This window comes from Octopus bimaculoides, chromosome 2, assembly GCF_046866305.1.
Source record: "Octopus bimaculoides isolate indiv1 chromosome 2, ASM4686630v1, whole genome shotgun sequence".
NCBI lineage: Eukaryota > Metazoa > Mollusca > Cephalopoda > Octopoda > Octopodidae > Octopus > Octopus bimaculoides.
The window spans coordinates 324,264-342,062 of NC_142929.1; the positions used below are offsets into that span (position 1 = coordinate 324,264).

Consider the following 17,799-nt stretch of genomic DNA (forward strand, 5'->3'; position numbering starts at 1 on the left):
AGGTGTTTCCGTTATTTTGTCCAACCCCTGTATATATATATGTGTGTATTATATATATATATATATACACACACACACACACACACACACACACACACACACACACACACACACACACACACACACATATGTCCTCATTGCTTTAACAGCCACTTTCCTATGCTTGCACGGGTGGTATAGGGTTCATTTTAGCAGAATGTCCACATGCAGATGCCCTTGCTATTGTTAACCCTGAACTGTTTCAAAATGAGGTAATATTCTCATGTTCTTAGAGAAGATTTGCTGCTTCTATGACACTTGTTTAAAACTATTACAAGATGTTCAAAGGATGCACATTTACATATGTTGGCAGCAGCATCTTTGCTTTCCATACCAGTGACATGTAAAAAGCAGCATTCGAGCATGGCCAATGCCAGTACCACCAGACTGGCTCCTGTGCCAGTAGCACATAAAAAGCACTCTCTGAGTGGTTGGCGTTAGGAAGGGCCTCCAGCTGTAGAAACCTTGCCAAATCAGACTGGAGCCTGGTGCACCCTCCCAACTTGCCAGTTCTCAGTCAAATCATCTTACTCCATGTCAGCATGGAAAGCAGACATTAAACACCAATGATGATGATGTTTGTGCAAAAAAGATAAACTGACTATGTATGTGTAAATGGATTGATTCTGCCAGTGTGTGTGTGGAGGGTGTATATATATATATATTTATATATATATATATATATATATATATATATATATATGTATATATATATATATGTATATATATATTTGTCACAGTGGCTAATGTCAGGAAATGAGGCATACATACCATAATTATAATTGAATGTTTATCAAATTTCATGGTGTGAATGCAAAAGTTGATATAAATACTAATTTTCTAGACAAAAATATTTATTACCTTAAAATGAAATTGAATAAAATAAATTTCTCATTTGTATAACTCTGTCCTCACTGTGTTTGTAGTGTCCATTTACTCATTGTCTTCCACCAAGCTTTGTATGTGCTCTCATCTTGTGCCTTTTATGTTAACTCTTTGTATATCTCTTTCCCCTTCTCTATAAGGCATAACAAGAGAAATCAAACAATCAACATTTATATGAATTATTTTATATATAGCATGTTCAAGGCACTGTTTCTTGTCTGATCACCAAAGTTGAGCAACATCAAACCTAGTTGGTACTTCGGTGGGTGACTACTAAGGAAACCTGGATGTTGTAAGCATCTCACTTCTTATGTGTAGGCATGGCTGTGTGGTAAGTAGTCTGTTTCCTAACTGAATGGTTCTGGGTTCAGTCCCATTGCATGGCACCTTGGGTGGGTGTCTTCTACTATAGCCTCAGACTCACCAAAGGTTTGTGAGTAGATTTGGTTGATGGAAACTGAAAGAAACCCATTGTGCGTGTACCCACACACACACATACTCATTCACATAAGGGTGTGCTGAAAAGTTCCTGGCTTTGGGTAAAAGAAAATATGGGTGGGGGGGTCAGTTAATTATGATTTTATCCAACATATTCCCCTCTCTAATTCACACACTTACTGCACTGGTCCTTCGGCATTTCGAAGCCCTGTAAAAGGACTCAGAAGGTTGGGCTTCCAACCAGGCCTTTTGCAATATCCTAAAGCCAGGAACTTTTCAGCACCCCCTCATATCTATGTATGTATGTATGTATGTGTGTATGTATATATATACACACACACACACACATACACAATTTTTTTTTGTTTAGAATGGAGCAAGATAAAATTATAGACAGAAATACAATTACTTTGATAGAAACACATTTGAAAATGGATTTGTTTCGTTGGTCTTTTCAATAACCGGTTGCAGGAAATAACAAATTGTGGCATAAAATCATCATATTATAAAAATTGAAGAAAACCTTAATTAAAATAGCTTATAAAGAAGGAAAAGGGCGTGAATATCCAGGGTAAAGAATTAGATGTAAAAATAATAATAATAAATTAAAAGATATATATCCATTTAAAAATTTTTCATGCTCGATTGCATATACATTTAGCAATATATACACATACCACATCCCAAACAATCTATAATATACGTGTGTACACCAAATATACAGACGTAGGTATATGGCTACATACATTTACAGCCATATATAGGCAAAACAAATATATACAACAGAGTACAATATTGGGGTGGGCATAGCATGGGGAAATAAGGTACAGACTCCCTGTAAAGTATTTATAAAGTCTATGGTATTTCATCCAGTGGTGGGTGGGTGAATAAAGTCACTTTCAGGAGGGATAATTTTTCAGGCAGTAGTTCACATTGTGTTTCCATTGAACAGTGGGGGGGGGGGGGTAGTATGCTATGTGGTGGGTTTGATGGTATGATCCATGTTAGATGCCCTTCCTAATGCCAACCACTCCGAGAGTGTAGTGGGTGTTTTTTATGTGCCACCAGCACGAGGGCCAGTCTGGTGGTACTGGCAACGGCCACACTCAAATGGTGTTTTTTACGTGCCACCTGCACAGGAGTCAGCCAATGTTTTGTTCACATGCCACCGGCACAAGTGCCAGTAAGGCGAAGCTGGAAACACTCAAATGGTGCTTTTTACCTGCGAGACCACTGCTCTGGCAGTGATCCCGCTCGGATGGTACTGTTAGCAATCCACTGGCTACTTCTTTATACAGCTGTCTTCATTCATAACATAGTCTTTCTCTCTTGCTGGCTACATCTGATCTCTCTCTTATGCTCAGCTTTCCTCTCAGCTCTTTTGTTGAACATGCACACTGATGTTGCATGTCATTTGCAGCATACTAGCTTCATTTCTCTTCAATCTATGTATATCATCTGCATCCAGGGCCCACATCTCACTACCATGAAATATAGCCATTTGTACACAAGCATCATACAATATGCTTTTCACTCTGAGAGGTCTTTTGTTGCCAATGGAGGTAATAGCTCTCTAAACTTCCGTTCTTATTCAAACAACAATTCTTCCAGAACATCCTCTGTCACTGCTAATTTGGTCACCTAGGTAATAGAAACTATCTACAACCTCAAGGGAGCTTCCTGGGATTTGAGAGAGTCTAATTCCTGTGTGAAGATGACTTTCTCTGTTAACCTTCCTGTGATCCCACTGCACTAATGAATAGAATTTCTTCCAACACCTTTCATATATATTGAGTAGGGCCATTTACCTGATAGAAAGAGAGTCTTGTTAACGACTTTGGTCTTTTCTAGATTAACTTTAAGGCCCACTGATTCCAGGTTTTGCTTCCATACCTGGAATTTCTTCTCCAGTTCCAATACAAATTCTGTTATAAGAGTAAGGTTATCCGTATATTGTAGTTCCCAGGAACATCCAGTTTTAAATTCTTCTGTTACAGCCTGGAAGACTATGATAAATAGGAAGGGACTGAGATCTGAGCCCTGGTGAACACCTTGAATACCAAATAAAGGATTTTGTAATCGATTTCTAATGAAGGTGTTGATTTACTCAAACCAGCATAAAAACTTGATCAATCGACCTGTATTCGTAGCCGACTCTCACCCTACTGGCAGCTCTGCTATACATGACTTGCACAGCAGCTGTAACAAGCCACTTGTCTACTCCTAATTGCCTTTGAGACTAACAGATAACAAGAGTGTGAAACTCTGTCGAAAGCTTGGTTTACTTTTGCCTAGTTACTTCTGCAGTTGTGTCACTAGGGAAATGTCAAAAGCATATCCAAGTCTTGCATGGTGGATATTGCCCTATTTTCTCTGATTGCAAAGGAGTTCTTATTACAGAAACTATTAAAGTCAAAGCAACATTTCCAGAAGTGAATGCTCTCAAAAAGATGAAGCTGGATTCAACAAGAACATTACAAGAAATGAATATCTTTTGTGGGTATTGTACAGATGAAGCACCAGTTATGTTGGGGACAAAATCTGGATTTCAAGTTTGTGTGAAAACATAAGAACCAAAAGAGAAAAGGCATTCATTGTATGACCCTTTGTTAGGCAACTCATCTTAAAAGCACTGCCAACTCCACAAGAGAAGGTTTCTGATTAAACAATCCAAATGATCAATTTTGTCAAATTTTCCAGCAATTATGTATTAACATAGCTATAAGTCATCAGTCTCTTCTTTCTCATACAAATGTTCGATGGCTTTCAAAAGGAAATGAAACAGTAACTTATTTGAGTTGATGGTTGGAGGATAGAAACAAGCATGTATCTTGCTTGTTTGGTTGACATTTTGTGCATTTGAATAAACTGAATCTATAAATGCAAGGAAAGAATGCAAACATCAAAAAATTCATGTATTCCTTTGAAAGTCTTTCTGTGCAAGCTGGAAAATTGAAAGAGAAAGGTCATCATTGTTGCAATGTTTGAGAAACAGTCATCAGTTCTTGCTGGTGATGGTGAAGAGCAAAAGCCTCCACAATTTTCAGAAAATGAAATTGGACAGCAATGGAAAATAAATTCAGTTCTATAATGATGAGTTGGATTTAGTGCAAAATCCATTGAAATTAAGTTGAAAAAGTTCCTGTCATGACTAGCTTTCTGGATTCTGAGGATGCGAAACCAAATCTACATTTTTCTATAAGTTCTTGGCCTTTGCTGTAGGAAATTTGAGTGTCAACTGTTGTAGCCTTTTTGGAAAATCCTTTGTTTGGCCCAACTTAATTTAGATAGAAAAAAGGATAAATGCAGAATCCCAAATCCTCTTTACGCTTGGTCCCTGACCAAAAGAAGTACTTCACATATGACCTGTCGTTGTGCAACTACATAACTTTCACCCTCTCTATTTGTCTAAATTATCTTATTCTTTCTCTCTCCTTTTTTTCCATCTGTTCTAGCAGTCAACAAAAGTTGAACTTAGCTACCTACACAGTATGGATGACAGAATGGCAAATGATTTGTGTACAACAACAACTCAAAGAAGTTATATCTTACATTGTAATAATGCAAATAAAGGGCTCTTTGAACTAATAATATAAATCATTACATTTCTAATGACTATCACAATGATTTCCAGGAGCAAGAGATATTTGCTAAGTCAATCATTGATTGCTTTATATGTGATTCCTACTCAAAAGTAACTGAGAGCTTTCTGTTTGTGTTGACCTCTCTTTGCAATTAAAGAATTTCAATTTTGTTGCAAATGAAAACAAAACAAAGCCATGAATTAAGAGATGAAAATGACTTGCACTCGGCACATTCCTAAACACGTCTCAGAAACGGGATACAACCACTGGTTTCTCTTTAGAATAAACTGTCATTCTGTTGGACTTGGTTTTTGTTTTTTTGGTACTCTGTTGTTTACAATGATAAGGGTACCGGTTGATCTGAGCAATGGAATAGCCTGCTCGTGAAGCTGATGTGCAAGTTCTTAACGTAGTTCTTAGGGAGATTCAGCGTGACAGAATGTGATAAGGCCAGTCCTTTGAAATACTGGTACTACACATTTTTGCCAGCTGAGTGGACTGGAACTACATGAAATAAGTGTCTTGCTCAAGGACACAACGCACTACCGATTATCAAACTTACGATTCTGAGCCAACTCCCCTAAACACTAAGCCATACACTTTTACAAGAGGAATTCAGTGTAAGAAACAATATATTGGGTCGGGGCATTGTTAAAGAAGTCTATAGTAGCTTGGTTTAAACTATTGTCTTGGGACAGTCATTTCGTCATTAATAATAAACACACGCATTGGTTTAATATCATTTCTTTATTGTTAGTCAATCAGTTAAATATCTAACCAACTAACTAGTCGATTGTTTGTTTAATGAGCTTGGCTAAACAGTCATTTGGTTGCTTATCAGAATCCTTTCGTCGCTATTCGTGGCCTCGTCAATTCCATGCCTTCTCTCTTCAAATTCTGGCGTAGTGATTTCCCGCAAGACACAAGATTTATTTTAACTCACAAATTCACGTCAAGAATCTTGCAAACCGAACTCAATATTTGTTTTTATAAAATTGAACGTAATTTTAATTTATAAATAATTTTATTAGGAAATCAATAAAAGATTTTCAAAATAAATATTAATAAAATTGATATTTTATATTTGAAAAAAACCCTAACAAAAACCATATTAATTCTGTTTGGGTGTTATCGATGCCTCTAACCTTAATTACGTTTATTTTTAGAACATTCTATTTTTGCTCATAAATTCTCTCTAGAAAATGGAAAGTATGTTAATATTTTATTTGAAATCTATCTAAACTCAGTACTTTGGTACATATATAATTCTTATTCAGAAAATCAAACATCTGAAATACTTTGGCGAGGAATAAATATTTTTTAAGTGAAAAAAATGTAAAATTAATTACGCTTACAGATTATTCAATTAATATGCCATTGTTGGAGACATGATCTTTGAATTAGGTAGAAATAGCAGTAAAACTATCTTAAACCATGTCTTATCGTCTTAAGACATAAAAAAAAAAAAAACATTAGAGGTTTACAGTTGTAACGCTTCAGGTTTCTAGGGTGAGCTGTGGGGGGTGTTGCTTATTACTAATAACTCACTTCGTAATTTTTCAGACTTTTAGGGTTAGTCAAAAAAAGAAAAAGAAAAAGAAAAACAAACAACAACTATTCCAGCCGATGCAGAATTTAGAAAAATGAAACGGACAAGTCATGTAATTAAACTTTACAGAAAACTCAAAACATTAATTGCAAACTTTTGCCAACGTGGAAACAACGTCATGCAAAGCACGTGCGGTGAGAATAAAACAAAATGTTTCAGCCGATAAAATAACTTTTATTATCAAATCTCAATCATGTACAAATGGACAAATGGACAAATGCAAAAGTTTGACATTTTAAGTTTAAAGAAAACTTATAAAAGTTAATGTAAGAAATCCGTGGAAAAAAACCCCAGCAATGAAGCAGCGGAAATGACATCACTATGGACACGTCTCGCTTTCCTATAACTTTCTTTGGAGTGTGTGTCACATTTCAACGAATCGCAGACATTTGTAAACATCACGTGAGATAAATCTCAAGTTGACACTCACCAGTCTCTCTCTTCCTCCTCTGCTTCTTCTTATTTTCCCTCCCTTTATTAGTTTACGCGGGTTTCATCTCCTCTCACTCCCCTCTCTCATTTCGTCATTTACTTCATTTCGTGCACTTTGTTTCATCGAGAATCGTTGATCGCTTTAACAATTCAGTTTTTACGTTGGTCTCGGTTGTCGTGACCGACAAATTATATTAATAGGTTTTTATTTTAATGCACTTCTTGTCATTATTTGCATTTTCACCGTGTAATTTCAACCGAGGTGAAATAAGTAAAGGACGTGATTCAGGCGAAGAAAGAGAAACAAAAGAAAAAGGAAATATCGGAAGATTGTTGTGGGTAACGTGATAAAGCAGACTAAATCATGTAAAATTATTATCAAAAAAAAAAAGAGCTCATGTAAGTTATACGAATTGTATAACAAAATTAAGGACGGATGTTATTGTTTGTGATAAACTTGTAAATCCAGTGTTTAAACAATTTACGAAATCGACCGACGACACAGTTTTTTTAGTGTGACCAAAGAACAAAATCCAAATAATAGAACATGGGTCAGTTTAGAGTTTAAGCAGGTTAACCATATAAAGAGTATCATCAGTGACGACTAGTATTTTCTGACCAGGATTATGTACGAGTCTTAATGGGTGGTTACAAACCATCCCGTGGTCGGTTTTTGTGCTTTTCATTAACAGCACCAACAACAATAATAAACATAACATGCCTTTATTTTGTTGTCATCTCGTTTTGTTTCTGTTACGGAACCCTTAAACCCAATTCACACGACGAGACTACTAACACATATCAACAAACACAGTCATGTCCCTGGATTCGGTACCTTTCCAGTAATCAAGACAAAACGTAAGTAAATTAGCAAAAAAACATTTGGCATATTTTATAAATAATGACGCTATTTGTTTGTCTTTTACAACAAGAAGACAATCAATAAGCTTCAAGTTTTTTTTATTCTCACTTCTCATAATATTTACGATGTGTTTTTTTTCATTTATATGTAACAATAAGTTATAAATTACTTCAATGTTTATACATTTACTCCTATCCGCGTGTTATCCTCATGGAAATAAAATTACGATTCTGTAATAAATCTTTTCTGAAAACTTTAAGGGACATAACATCTTTATAGTATCTGTTGATTGGCCTTATTAAGGTTTTTTTTTTTTGCTATCAAAATAAATAGAAAAGAAAAGAAAAAATTCCAGTGTTTGTATGATTAGAGCAGGATTAAGGTCCACCTTGTTTTACTGCCCCACTCCGACTAATTTCCTTAACTTTTAAATATTGTATCTCGGTTAGATCCCCAAATATAATTAATATCTTATTCGGACACATCCACCTGGAATTTCCAAAGACAGCTTTTTGTGTGTGTAGATTTCGAACATGTTAACATTTTACACACAAGCATTGATGTTTGTCACAACAGGAAGAGGACATATTGTAAAATATCCTCCAAAATATTTGCATCAGTTCATTGATTATTTACTTTCTGAATGAATATAAAAATATTTACAAAAATTCATCACTATAATCGTATTCTACACGTTCAAACACGTATCTCCCTAAAATTTCTTGAAAAATATGTATTAAAAAAATTACATGGATATAAAAAAAACGGCAAAAATTTACCCCCAAAACTTTTTACACACTTAAATGGCTTTCTTTTACAACTAATTGATTTTATATAAACATTTAAAATATTAAGAGGTCAGACTGTACTTTTCGTCATAGCTTAAAAAAAAAAAGTATTATTAAAAACGATTTAATTTTAGACTTGAATTTGGTTACTTATTAAATGAAATAATTTGAATGCGAGCATTTCATAAGGATTAAGTAAATTGATAAAGCACCGAGATCAATTGATAAAGCACTGAATACGTTGTAAATTGAATTATGTAATAACAATTCTATTAACAATTTAGTCGTCTCTAGAAGACGTCTTCAAAGATTTTATTAATCATGTACACGTTGATAAATTAATGGACCATATATCAGGAAAAAAAAAAATGAAATTAAAGAATCAACATTAAATATATATGTGTGTGTGTGTGTGTGTGAAAGTATATTTGGCCTAAATACGGTTTATACATGTCATCGATTGTTTGTTTACATTAAAGTATTAAAACTAATGGATTGCCAACTGATATTTGCATAAAAGTGAAAATGAAACGTATTGATTTTTGATTAACTCTTCAATTACTCTCCAATAGTGTTTTCATATCTCTGAATATAAAATCTAAAATTGTAAAAATTCTAAATCTACTATAAAATCTAAAGAAAGAAACAAGGTTGAACTGCATTTCTTTGCTCCTATCTGTCTTTTGAGACAGTTAATGAGAAAGAAGGATGAATATGACCGCCCCCCCCCCCACCGCCCCAATCTCTTCTGCATCTGTCTTCCCCAACATTGGATTCGGACCTGGTAAGCCGAAAAACTACACCAGGTTTTAGTTGTCTCATTTGGCTTGGTTTCTATGGCTGGATGCCCTTCCTAATGCCAACCACTTTACAGAGTGTACTGGGTGCTTTTTATGTATATGTTTGCAAACTGTGTGTATATATATATATATATATATATTTAAACTTTTAAATTTTGTAAACATATTAGGAAGTTATATATAGAGAGATATTATTTTTAATGAAGATATCTTAGAATTTGTATGATTAAGTAGGATCTGTTAATAATAATAATAAAGAAAAATCACCTGAGGACGCATTGGTGGATTTATGTATTAGATATAGCCTGGTAAAACAAACCACCAGCGCAGAAACACGTGTAGCGTTGATTAATATTATCTTCTTTCCCCACAGTTAATAAGAGGTAAGGTATATATATTTTTTGTAAAATGTGTTTATATAATTTTTAATTCATTCTAATGTATGTTATTTTATTGCATGATATAGTAGAGCATCCAGCTGTAGAAACTGCCAGATCAGATTGGAGCCTGGTGCAGTCTTCTGGTTTGCTAGCCCTCAGTCAAACCATCCAACCCATGCCAGTGTGGAAAGCGAACGTTAAATAACGACAACAACGATGATGATGATATATTTATATATATATGTATATCTACAGATATGTGTGTGTATATATATATATATATATACATGTATATATATATATATATATGAAGGTCAACTGAAAAGTTCAAAAGTTGATAAAGATGAAGTTTATTTTTCAACATAGTCGCACATGCGTCTTCCATCAGTGTTGCGGTTCTTGGATCCCATTGATGAAGAAGCTCTCATCCTGTCGGTCAAAAAAGTCATCAACAGCAGACATGACATCTCCATCACTATAATACTGGTTCCCAGCCTAGAGTTTTTTCATGCTGGGGAATAGATGATAGATGGGTCAGATAAGGAGAATAGGGAGGGGGGTGGGTGATTAACCCATTCAAAACCACAGTCACACATAGCAGCCATTGAAACCAAGGACTTGTGTCCTGATAAAACAAGACCCCTTTCATTAGTTTCCCTGGACATTTGGTCTTCATTGCCTTTCATAACAGTCTCAGCAAGTTGGCATAGTACTCGCCATTGATAGTATGGCCCTTTTGAAGTCTGTAAATACAATGCTTTTTGCATTCTAAAAACTGAGGCTATCACCTTTCCTGCAGACGAAACGACCTTGGCCTTCTATGGAGTAGGTGGGGAGGGGGTGTTTCCACTGCATGGATTGTCTCTTTGTCTCTGGCTCAAAGTTATGGAACCAACACTTGTCCTGGCTTAGGAAATGTTCAAAAGAACCAGCTGGATCTGCCTCAAGCAATGTTAAATTTTCCCCATGATGTGATCAGCCTAGTGCACTTTTGACGAGGTGTTAGAAGACAGGGCATCCACTGAGCAGAAACCTTCCTTATGCCAAGTTCATTGTGCAGAATACTCTCAACTCTCTCACAAGTTATGCTAAATAGCATTGGCTATTTGATTTATAGTCATTCATCAGTCATCCATCAGCATGTGGTGAACACAGTCAGTGTTTTCCTTGTTGGTGGCAGTTGCAGGACGGCCAGACCTTGGGTCATCTTTAAGATTCTCCCTTCCCCTCCTAAATTTAGCTATCCTTTATTGCACTGTTGATAAAGCTGGAGTGTCATCACGTAATATAGTGACCATGTCAGCATGAATATTGTTGGGGGCTAAACTCATTTTCTGCAGGGACTTGGTACCTCAATGTCAAATTTTGTCCATTTTCAAGAGAAGTCACTGTTAATTACTTTTGAAGTCTTCTTTGATCAGTCAGATGTCAGTTTTTACCGGGAAAGAAACAATGCAGTTATTAATGAGAAGGGTTGAAATTAATGTATGCAAAATTTCACAGCTCTAGCATCACTTCTTCATAGTCAACCTATGAACTTTTCAGCCCACCCTCATGTTTATATGTGTATATATATTTATATGTATGTATGTACTTAGGTCTGTTTGTCTGTCTGTCATTGTTTTATTTGAAGATTTCTTGCCAATAGAGAAAGAGCTGGTTTCTAACCTAGATCCATGGCTCCTTTATTGAATTTTGACATCAGCAACAGGGTATTTTTGAATGCATGTATGTATGTATCTGTGTAAATTTGTATGTTTTGTTTTATGTGTGTCTTCTCATGCATATAGTTACATGTCTAGACATGCTCATATATATATTTAAATGATGAACTTCTGGAAAGTTTTACAGAATTTTACAGTTCCAGTGATGGATTGGATCTGTAGTCTTCGAATCAGCTTTCTCCTTTCTGGTTTTGAGAAACCTAATTTCTCAAGATTGGTATTTAGGCAGTCTTACATATCCCAGGGCCCCAATAATTACAGTTATAAACCTGAACTTGTAACCTGGATATGTTAACATCTGCTGAGCAGCTAATTGACATCAAAGTTCCATACCAAACCGTTTGGGATCCTCCATTTGTATATCACTGCATATCTCTCCTGTCTTTGCTCCAGGGAGGAGAGACATAACTTTTATATTTTAAAATAATTTTGGAAAGTTGTCAAGTTGTTTCACATACGAACATTTTTTTGTTTTCTTTCTAGTGTTTTCATTGTCAGCACATTAGACGGCAGAGTGCAGGCTTTTGATGTGAAGAACAATGGAAAAATTTTATGGAGTGTCCAAGCTAATTCTCAACCATTACTGTCATCTAGTATCAGTAAGATAGAGGTGAGATTAATTTTGATTTTTTATTTTAATTCCAATTTTTTAAAGATAATTTTTTGTGTACATATTTATATATTTTGAGCTTTTGTAATGGAAACTCCTGTTAGATTACTAAGATACACTACTACTACTACTACAGCCAAAATAAACCACTTACAATAATTTTGATATGATGATACATATGTTAAGGGTATATTTAGGAACATAAAGTTTGTTTTTGTTTATAATTTTAAGAAACAAAGAAATGAATATAAAATAAGTGCTATCAACTGAATTTTCTTTTTAGATATGAAATAGTCGACTGTTTAGCTTTTTTCAGTGTATTTAAAAAAGTTATTTTCTTATTTAACATTATCGGCAAATATCTTTTTTCATCATATTGTTGGATCAATTAATGCCTTGACAGTGAAATTAGCTTGAAAGAAATTGTATGGAAGCTATCAGAGAAACAATTCCTATTCTTGGATAGAACACAATCCATTGACTGGTTTAATAACATTCACTGGTCATTGCACTCCATTTCAACCCTTCAGATTAAGTATCCAATTTGAGAGTAAATTGTCCCTCTCCAATCTTTGAACCTTTGAAAGGGATCATGGGCAACCCTTCTTCTGGAAAACAGATCCACTGATAGGATTTGAACTGTAATTCTATTAGTTGCCACAAGACCATTGTTGCCAATTGCAGAGCGCATTTGTCAATCTCTCTCCTGAATCTATTTTTTTCATGCTTTTTAATGTATCTTTAAAAATCGTAACTATTTTTATCGCCACAAGCTAAATTATCTTGTCAGTTACTTAGCAAAGTAGGACAAATTAAACTTCATTTATAAATGATATACATTGCTGAAATAAACATTGAAGATGCTTTGCCATGAGCAGAAACTTCAGGATTACTTGAAGCTCTTTCTCTTGGTGGAGAACAGAGTATTCATGTTGTTGGCAACCCGTCTGCATTTTCAGCTGGTATCTGAGAGTCACAAGTATTTTGTACCTTAGCCTGTTGAGGCCAGTGAGGACTCTTCAAGGGTGAGTCAGAAAGTTTTGATTTGCTCTCGTATATACGAGAGTCAGTCAAAAAGTAACACAAATAAAAATTGCATTTCATCACCCTTGTGAATTAGCCTTCATCTGCAGAAAGGTTCCATTTGTAGTCTCTTGTCAGCCGCCACTTCAGCTGCCCCCAGCCTGCTTGGCTATCTTCCTTGGGACTTTTTTCAGTTGTTGGGTTCCAAAGCAGGGCTTCTGGAAAAAACAAAAGAAACTCGTATTGATCTTGATGGGAATTGGGGAATAAAGATGGTTGCCGTCTTTTGACAAGAGCCTCATGAATCAAATTCTGGTACTTGGCTTTCTTCTGTTGGTGAGATATATTAAGTCTGCTCTTCCATGTTACTGTGAGGTAGGCTGCTAAAATGTTTTTTCTGTTCCTGGAACAATATCTGATTGGATGTGAGGTTACTGCTACCAGAATGATGAACCTTTCTGGAAGTGATGGCAATAATCTCACTTTGGTTACTTGCATGTCCCAGTCATATGCTTGAGGGAAAGTAGGAAAGCCGGTTCCTTAGAGCTGTTTTTCTCCTCTGAAGAATTACAGCGTGATGTGCTGCTTGACTGGTCCCCCCCCTCTCTCTCTCTCTCTCTCTCTCTCTTTATATATATATATGATGATGATGATGATGATCTTTTCTCCCGCCATGCCTCTGTCTACCCCTCCATCCTCTCTCTCTCCCCTTCGTAGTTTTTCCTTTAAGGTCTTCAGGTTCTGGCTATATATAAATGAGAAACCCATTCTAAATTATCTCGCTGACGTACTACGACGAAATACCCAAGATGCAGATAAGATAGAGATTTTTATTTATTTACGGCCTCAAACATCTCAATACCTTGCGCTTTAGTTTTTTGTCCCTTATTATTTATCTTGTTTCTCTCCATGAAATTCAATTGAATTCAGTTGTTGTCTTAAATTCATGCTTATTCATTTTCTAAGCTTCCTAAATTCATGCTACGTTATATTCTAATCACCCAGAATTCATTGCTCTTTTAAAAAATTACGATTTATGCATTGTTGTCTCTCAAATATTTAAAATCTACAATTAAGAGCCCTCTCTACTCGCTGGCGGTACCTACCCACCACCACTACCCATTTTCCTTTATTCAAAAATTCTTATCGCTCCTTAAAATTATGGCTTTTAAGTGTTGATTTCTCAGCCCAAGAATTACAGCGTGATGTGCTGCTTGACTGGTCCCCCCTCTCTCTCTCTCTCTCTCTCTCTCTTTATATATATATATGATGATGATGATGATGATCTTTTCTCCCGCCATGCCTCTGTCTACCCCTCCATCCTCTCTCTCTCCCCTTCGTAGTTTTTCCTTTAAGGTCTTCAGGTTCTGGCTATATATAAATGAGAAACCCATTCTAAATTATCTCGCTGACGTACTACGACGAAATACCCAAGATGCAGATAAGATAGAGATTTTTATTTATTTACGGCCTCAAACATCTCAATACCTTGCGCTTTAGTTTTTTGTCCCTTATTATTTATCTTGTTTCTCTCCATAAAATTCAATTGAATTCAGTTGTTGTCTTAAATTCATGCTTATTCATTTTCTAAGCTTCCTAAATTCATGCTACGTTATATTCTAATCACCCAGAATTCATTGCTCTTTTAAAAAATTACGATTTATGCATTGTTGTCTCTCAAATATTTAAAATCTACAATTAAGAGCCCTCTCTACTCGCTGGCGGTAACCCGCCCTCCCACCCCCTCCACCGGAAGTTCATTCGTCTGTCATCCCTCTGTCATCCCACCCCCTCCACCGGAAGTTCATTCCTCTGTCATCCCTCCACCGGAAGTTCATTCCTCTGTCATCCCACCCCCTCCCACCGGAAGTTCATTCCTCTGCCATCCCACCCCCTCCACCGGAAGTTCATTCCTCTGTCATCCCACCCCCTCCACCGGAAGTTCATTCGTCTGTCATCCCTCTGTCATCCCACCCCCTCCACCGGAAGTTCATTCGTCTGTCATCCCTCTGTCATCCCACCCCTCCACCGGAAGTTCATTCCTCTGTCATCCCACCCCCTCCACCGGAAGTTCATTCCTCTGTCATCCCACCCCCTCCCACCGGAAGTTCATTCCTCTGCCATCCCACCCCCTCCACCGGAAGTTCATTCCTCTGTCATCCCACCCCCTCCACCGGAAGTTCATTCCTCTGTCATCCCACCCCCTCCACCGGAAGTTCATTCCTCTGCCATCCCACCCCCTCCACCGGAAGTTCATTCCTCTGTCATCCCACCCCTCCACCGGAAGTTCATTCCTCTGTCATCCCACCCCCTCCACCGGAAGTTCATTCCTCTGTCATCCCACCCCCTCCACCGGAAGTTCATTCCTCTGTCATCCCACCCCCTCCACCGGAAGTTCATTCCTCTGTCATCCCACCCCTCCACCGGAAGTTCATCCCTTTGTCATCCTGTCAACCTCGGCTGTCTCCCGGAACCCATCTAGTGGCCTTGGCCATCCTCTCCCCTACCTTTGGGTAGCGCATTAAGGTTGAGAAATGTTTGCAGGTTGTAGGTAATGTTTTGCTTATGAATTCTTCCAATTGCAAGTTTTCTTTTCAGGTACACGACACTGCTTTTCCTCTTCCCAGGCTACAGGCCCACACCCCCAACACCCATACTGTTAGGATTGGCACTCTCAACGTCGGTACGCTGAAAGGTAGATCTGGTGAAATTGTTGAGATGCTTGAACGGAGATGCGTAGATATGTGCTGCATCCAGGAAGTAAGATGGAGAGGAGGTTCTGCAAGGTTCCTCTATGCTGATGACCTTGCCCTAATTGCGGAGTCACTATCAGAACTAGAGGAGAAGTTTCAGGTGTGGAAGCAAGGTCTAGAATTGAAGGGCCTTAGAGTCAACCTAGCTAAAACCAAAATCCTAATAAGTAGGAAGGTAGATAAAACACAAACCCCTTCAGGTAGATGGCCCTGCTCAGTATGTAGAAAAGGAGTAGGTAGTAACTCTATAAGATGTACCCGGTGCAAGCTATGGACACATAAGAGGTGCAGCAACATCAAAGGCAGGTTAACTAGCAAGTTAGTTTTTGTTTGTGGCAGATGTTCAGGTGCAATAAAGACTGCAAACAAACAGGAAACAACTTCTATCTCATTCCAGGGTGAAAAACTAGAGGTAGTCGATAGCTTCCGCTATCTGGGCGACCAAGTTAGTAGTGGGGGTGGGTGCGCTGAAAGTGTAGCTGCTAGAATAAGAATAGCCTGGGCAAAGTTTAGAGAGCTCTTACCCCTGCTGGCGACAAAGGGACTCTCACTCAGAGTAAAAGGCAGACTGTATGACGCATGCGTACGAACAACCATGCTACATGGCAGTGAAACATGGGCTGTAACTGCTGAGGACATACGTAAGCTCGCAAGGAATGAAGCCAGTATGCTCCGTTGGATGTGTAATGTCAATGTGAATACCCGTCAGAGTGTAAGTATCTTGAGAGAAAAGCTGAACATTAGAAGCATCAGTTGTGGCGTGCAAGAGAGACGATTGCGCTGGTATGGACATGTGGTGAGAATGGAGGAGGATAGCTGCGTGAAAAAGTGCCACACCCTAACAGTTGAGGGAACCCGTGGAAGAGGTAGGCCCAGGAAGACCTGGGCTGAGGTGGTGAGGCAAGACCTTCGTACATTGGGCCTCACCGAGGCGATGACTACGGACCGAGACCTTTGGAAATGGGCTGTGCGTGAGAAGACCCGGCAAGCCAAGTAAGATCGTTGCCAGTGCCCCTGGACTGGTTCTTGTGCGGGTGGCACATGAGATGCACCATTTTGAGCGTGGCCGTTGCCAGTACCGCCTGACTGGCTCCTGTAGGATTTTCGAGCGAGATCGTTGCCAGTGCCCCTGGACTGGCTTGTGCGGGTGGCACATAAAAGACACCATTTCGAGCGTGGCCGTTTTCGTGCGGGTGACACGTAAAAGCACCCACTACACTCTCTGAGTGGTTGGCGTTAGGAAGGGCATCCAGCTGTAGAAACTCTGCCAAATCAGACTGGAGCCTGGTGTTGCCATCCGGTTTCACCAGTCCTCAGTCAAATCGTCCAACCCATGCTAGCATGGAAAGCGGACGTTAAACGATGATGATGATGATGATGAACCTGTTACTTGTTGGCTTCAACTCACTACATCTCTGGTCATTTGTCAAATTTTGTAAAGACTTGTGCCTTCACTTGTCTCAGTCTTCTCTCAATACTTTAGGACTTAAGGTTGACCAAACTGAAAGTTAGGGGAACTACCAGCCATCCTTGTACGAATTTACTGCACAGTCTCTCTTCCATTTGAGTCATGAGGAAGTTGTACAGCATGAATGCCCTTTGCAGTCTGGACATAGTAGTGTACTGGAGAACTGTCTATTTCTTCCAAGTAGCTGGTTATTATCAAATACTTCCAGCCACAAACTGGGTATTGCTGGTGTCCTACAGAGTGCTGTCATAATTCTTTCTAATGCTACATTCCAGGGAGAAAAACTAGAAGTAGTTGATAGCTTCCGCTATCTGGGTGACCAAGTCAGTAGCAGGGGAGGGTGCGCTGAAAGTGTAGCTGCTAGAATAAGAATAGCCTGGGCAAAGGTCAGAGAGCTCTTACCT

The 17,799-nt window shown here is 37.9% G+C and overlaps 1 protein-coding gene across 2 annotated transcripts in view; it reads left to right on the forward strand.

The window, feature by feature from the left end:
- Positions 1 to 7,078: 7,078 nt before the first annotated feature.
- LOC106870753 (eukaryotic translation initiation factor 2-alpha kinase 3) overlaps positions 7,079 to 17,799 on the forward strand; it is a 57,172-nt gene continuing 46,451 nt past the window's right edge. For both annotated transcript variants that reach the window (XM_014916948.3, XM_014916949.3), the window contains exons 1-2: positions 7,079 to 7,845; positions 12,025 to 12,151. In XM_014916948.3, coding sequence (XP_014772434.1) covers positions 7,628 to 7,845; positions 12,025 to 12,151 — 345 coding nt within the window. In that variant the 5' untranslated portion in view covers positions 7,079 to 7,627. The remainder of the gene's footprint in view (positions 7,846 to 12,024; positions 12,152 to 17,799) is intronic.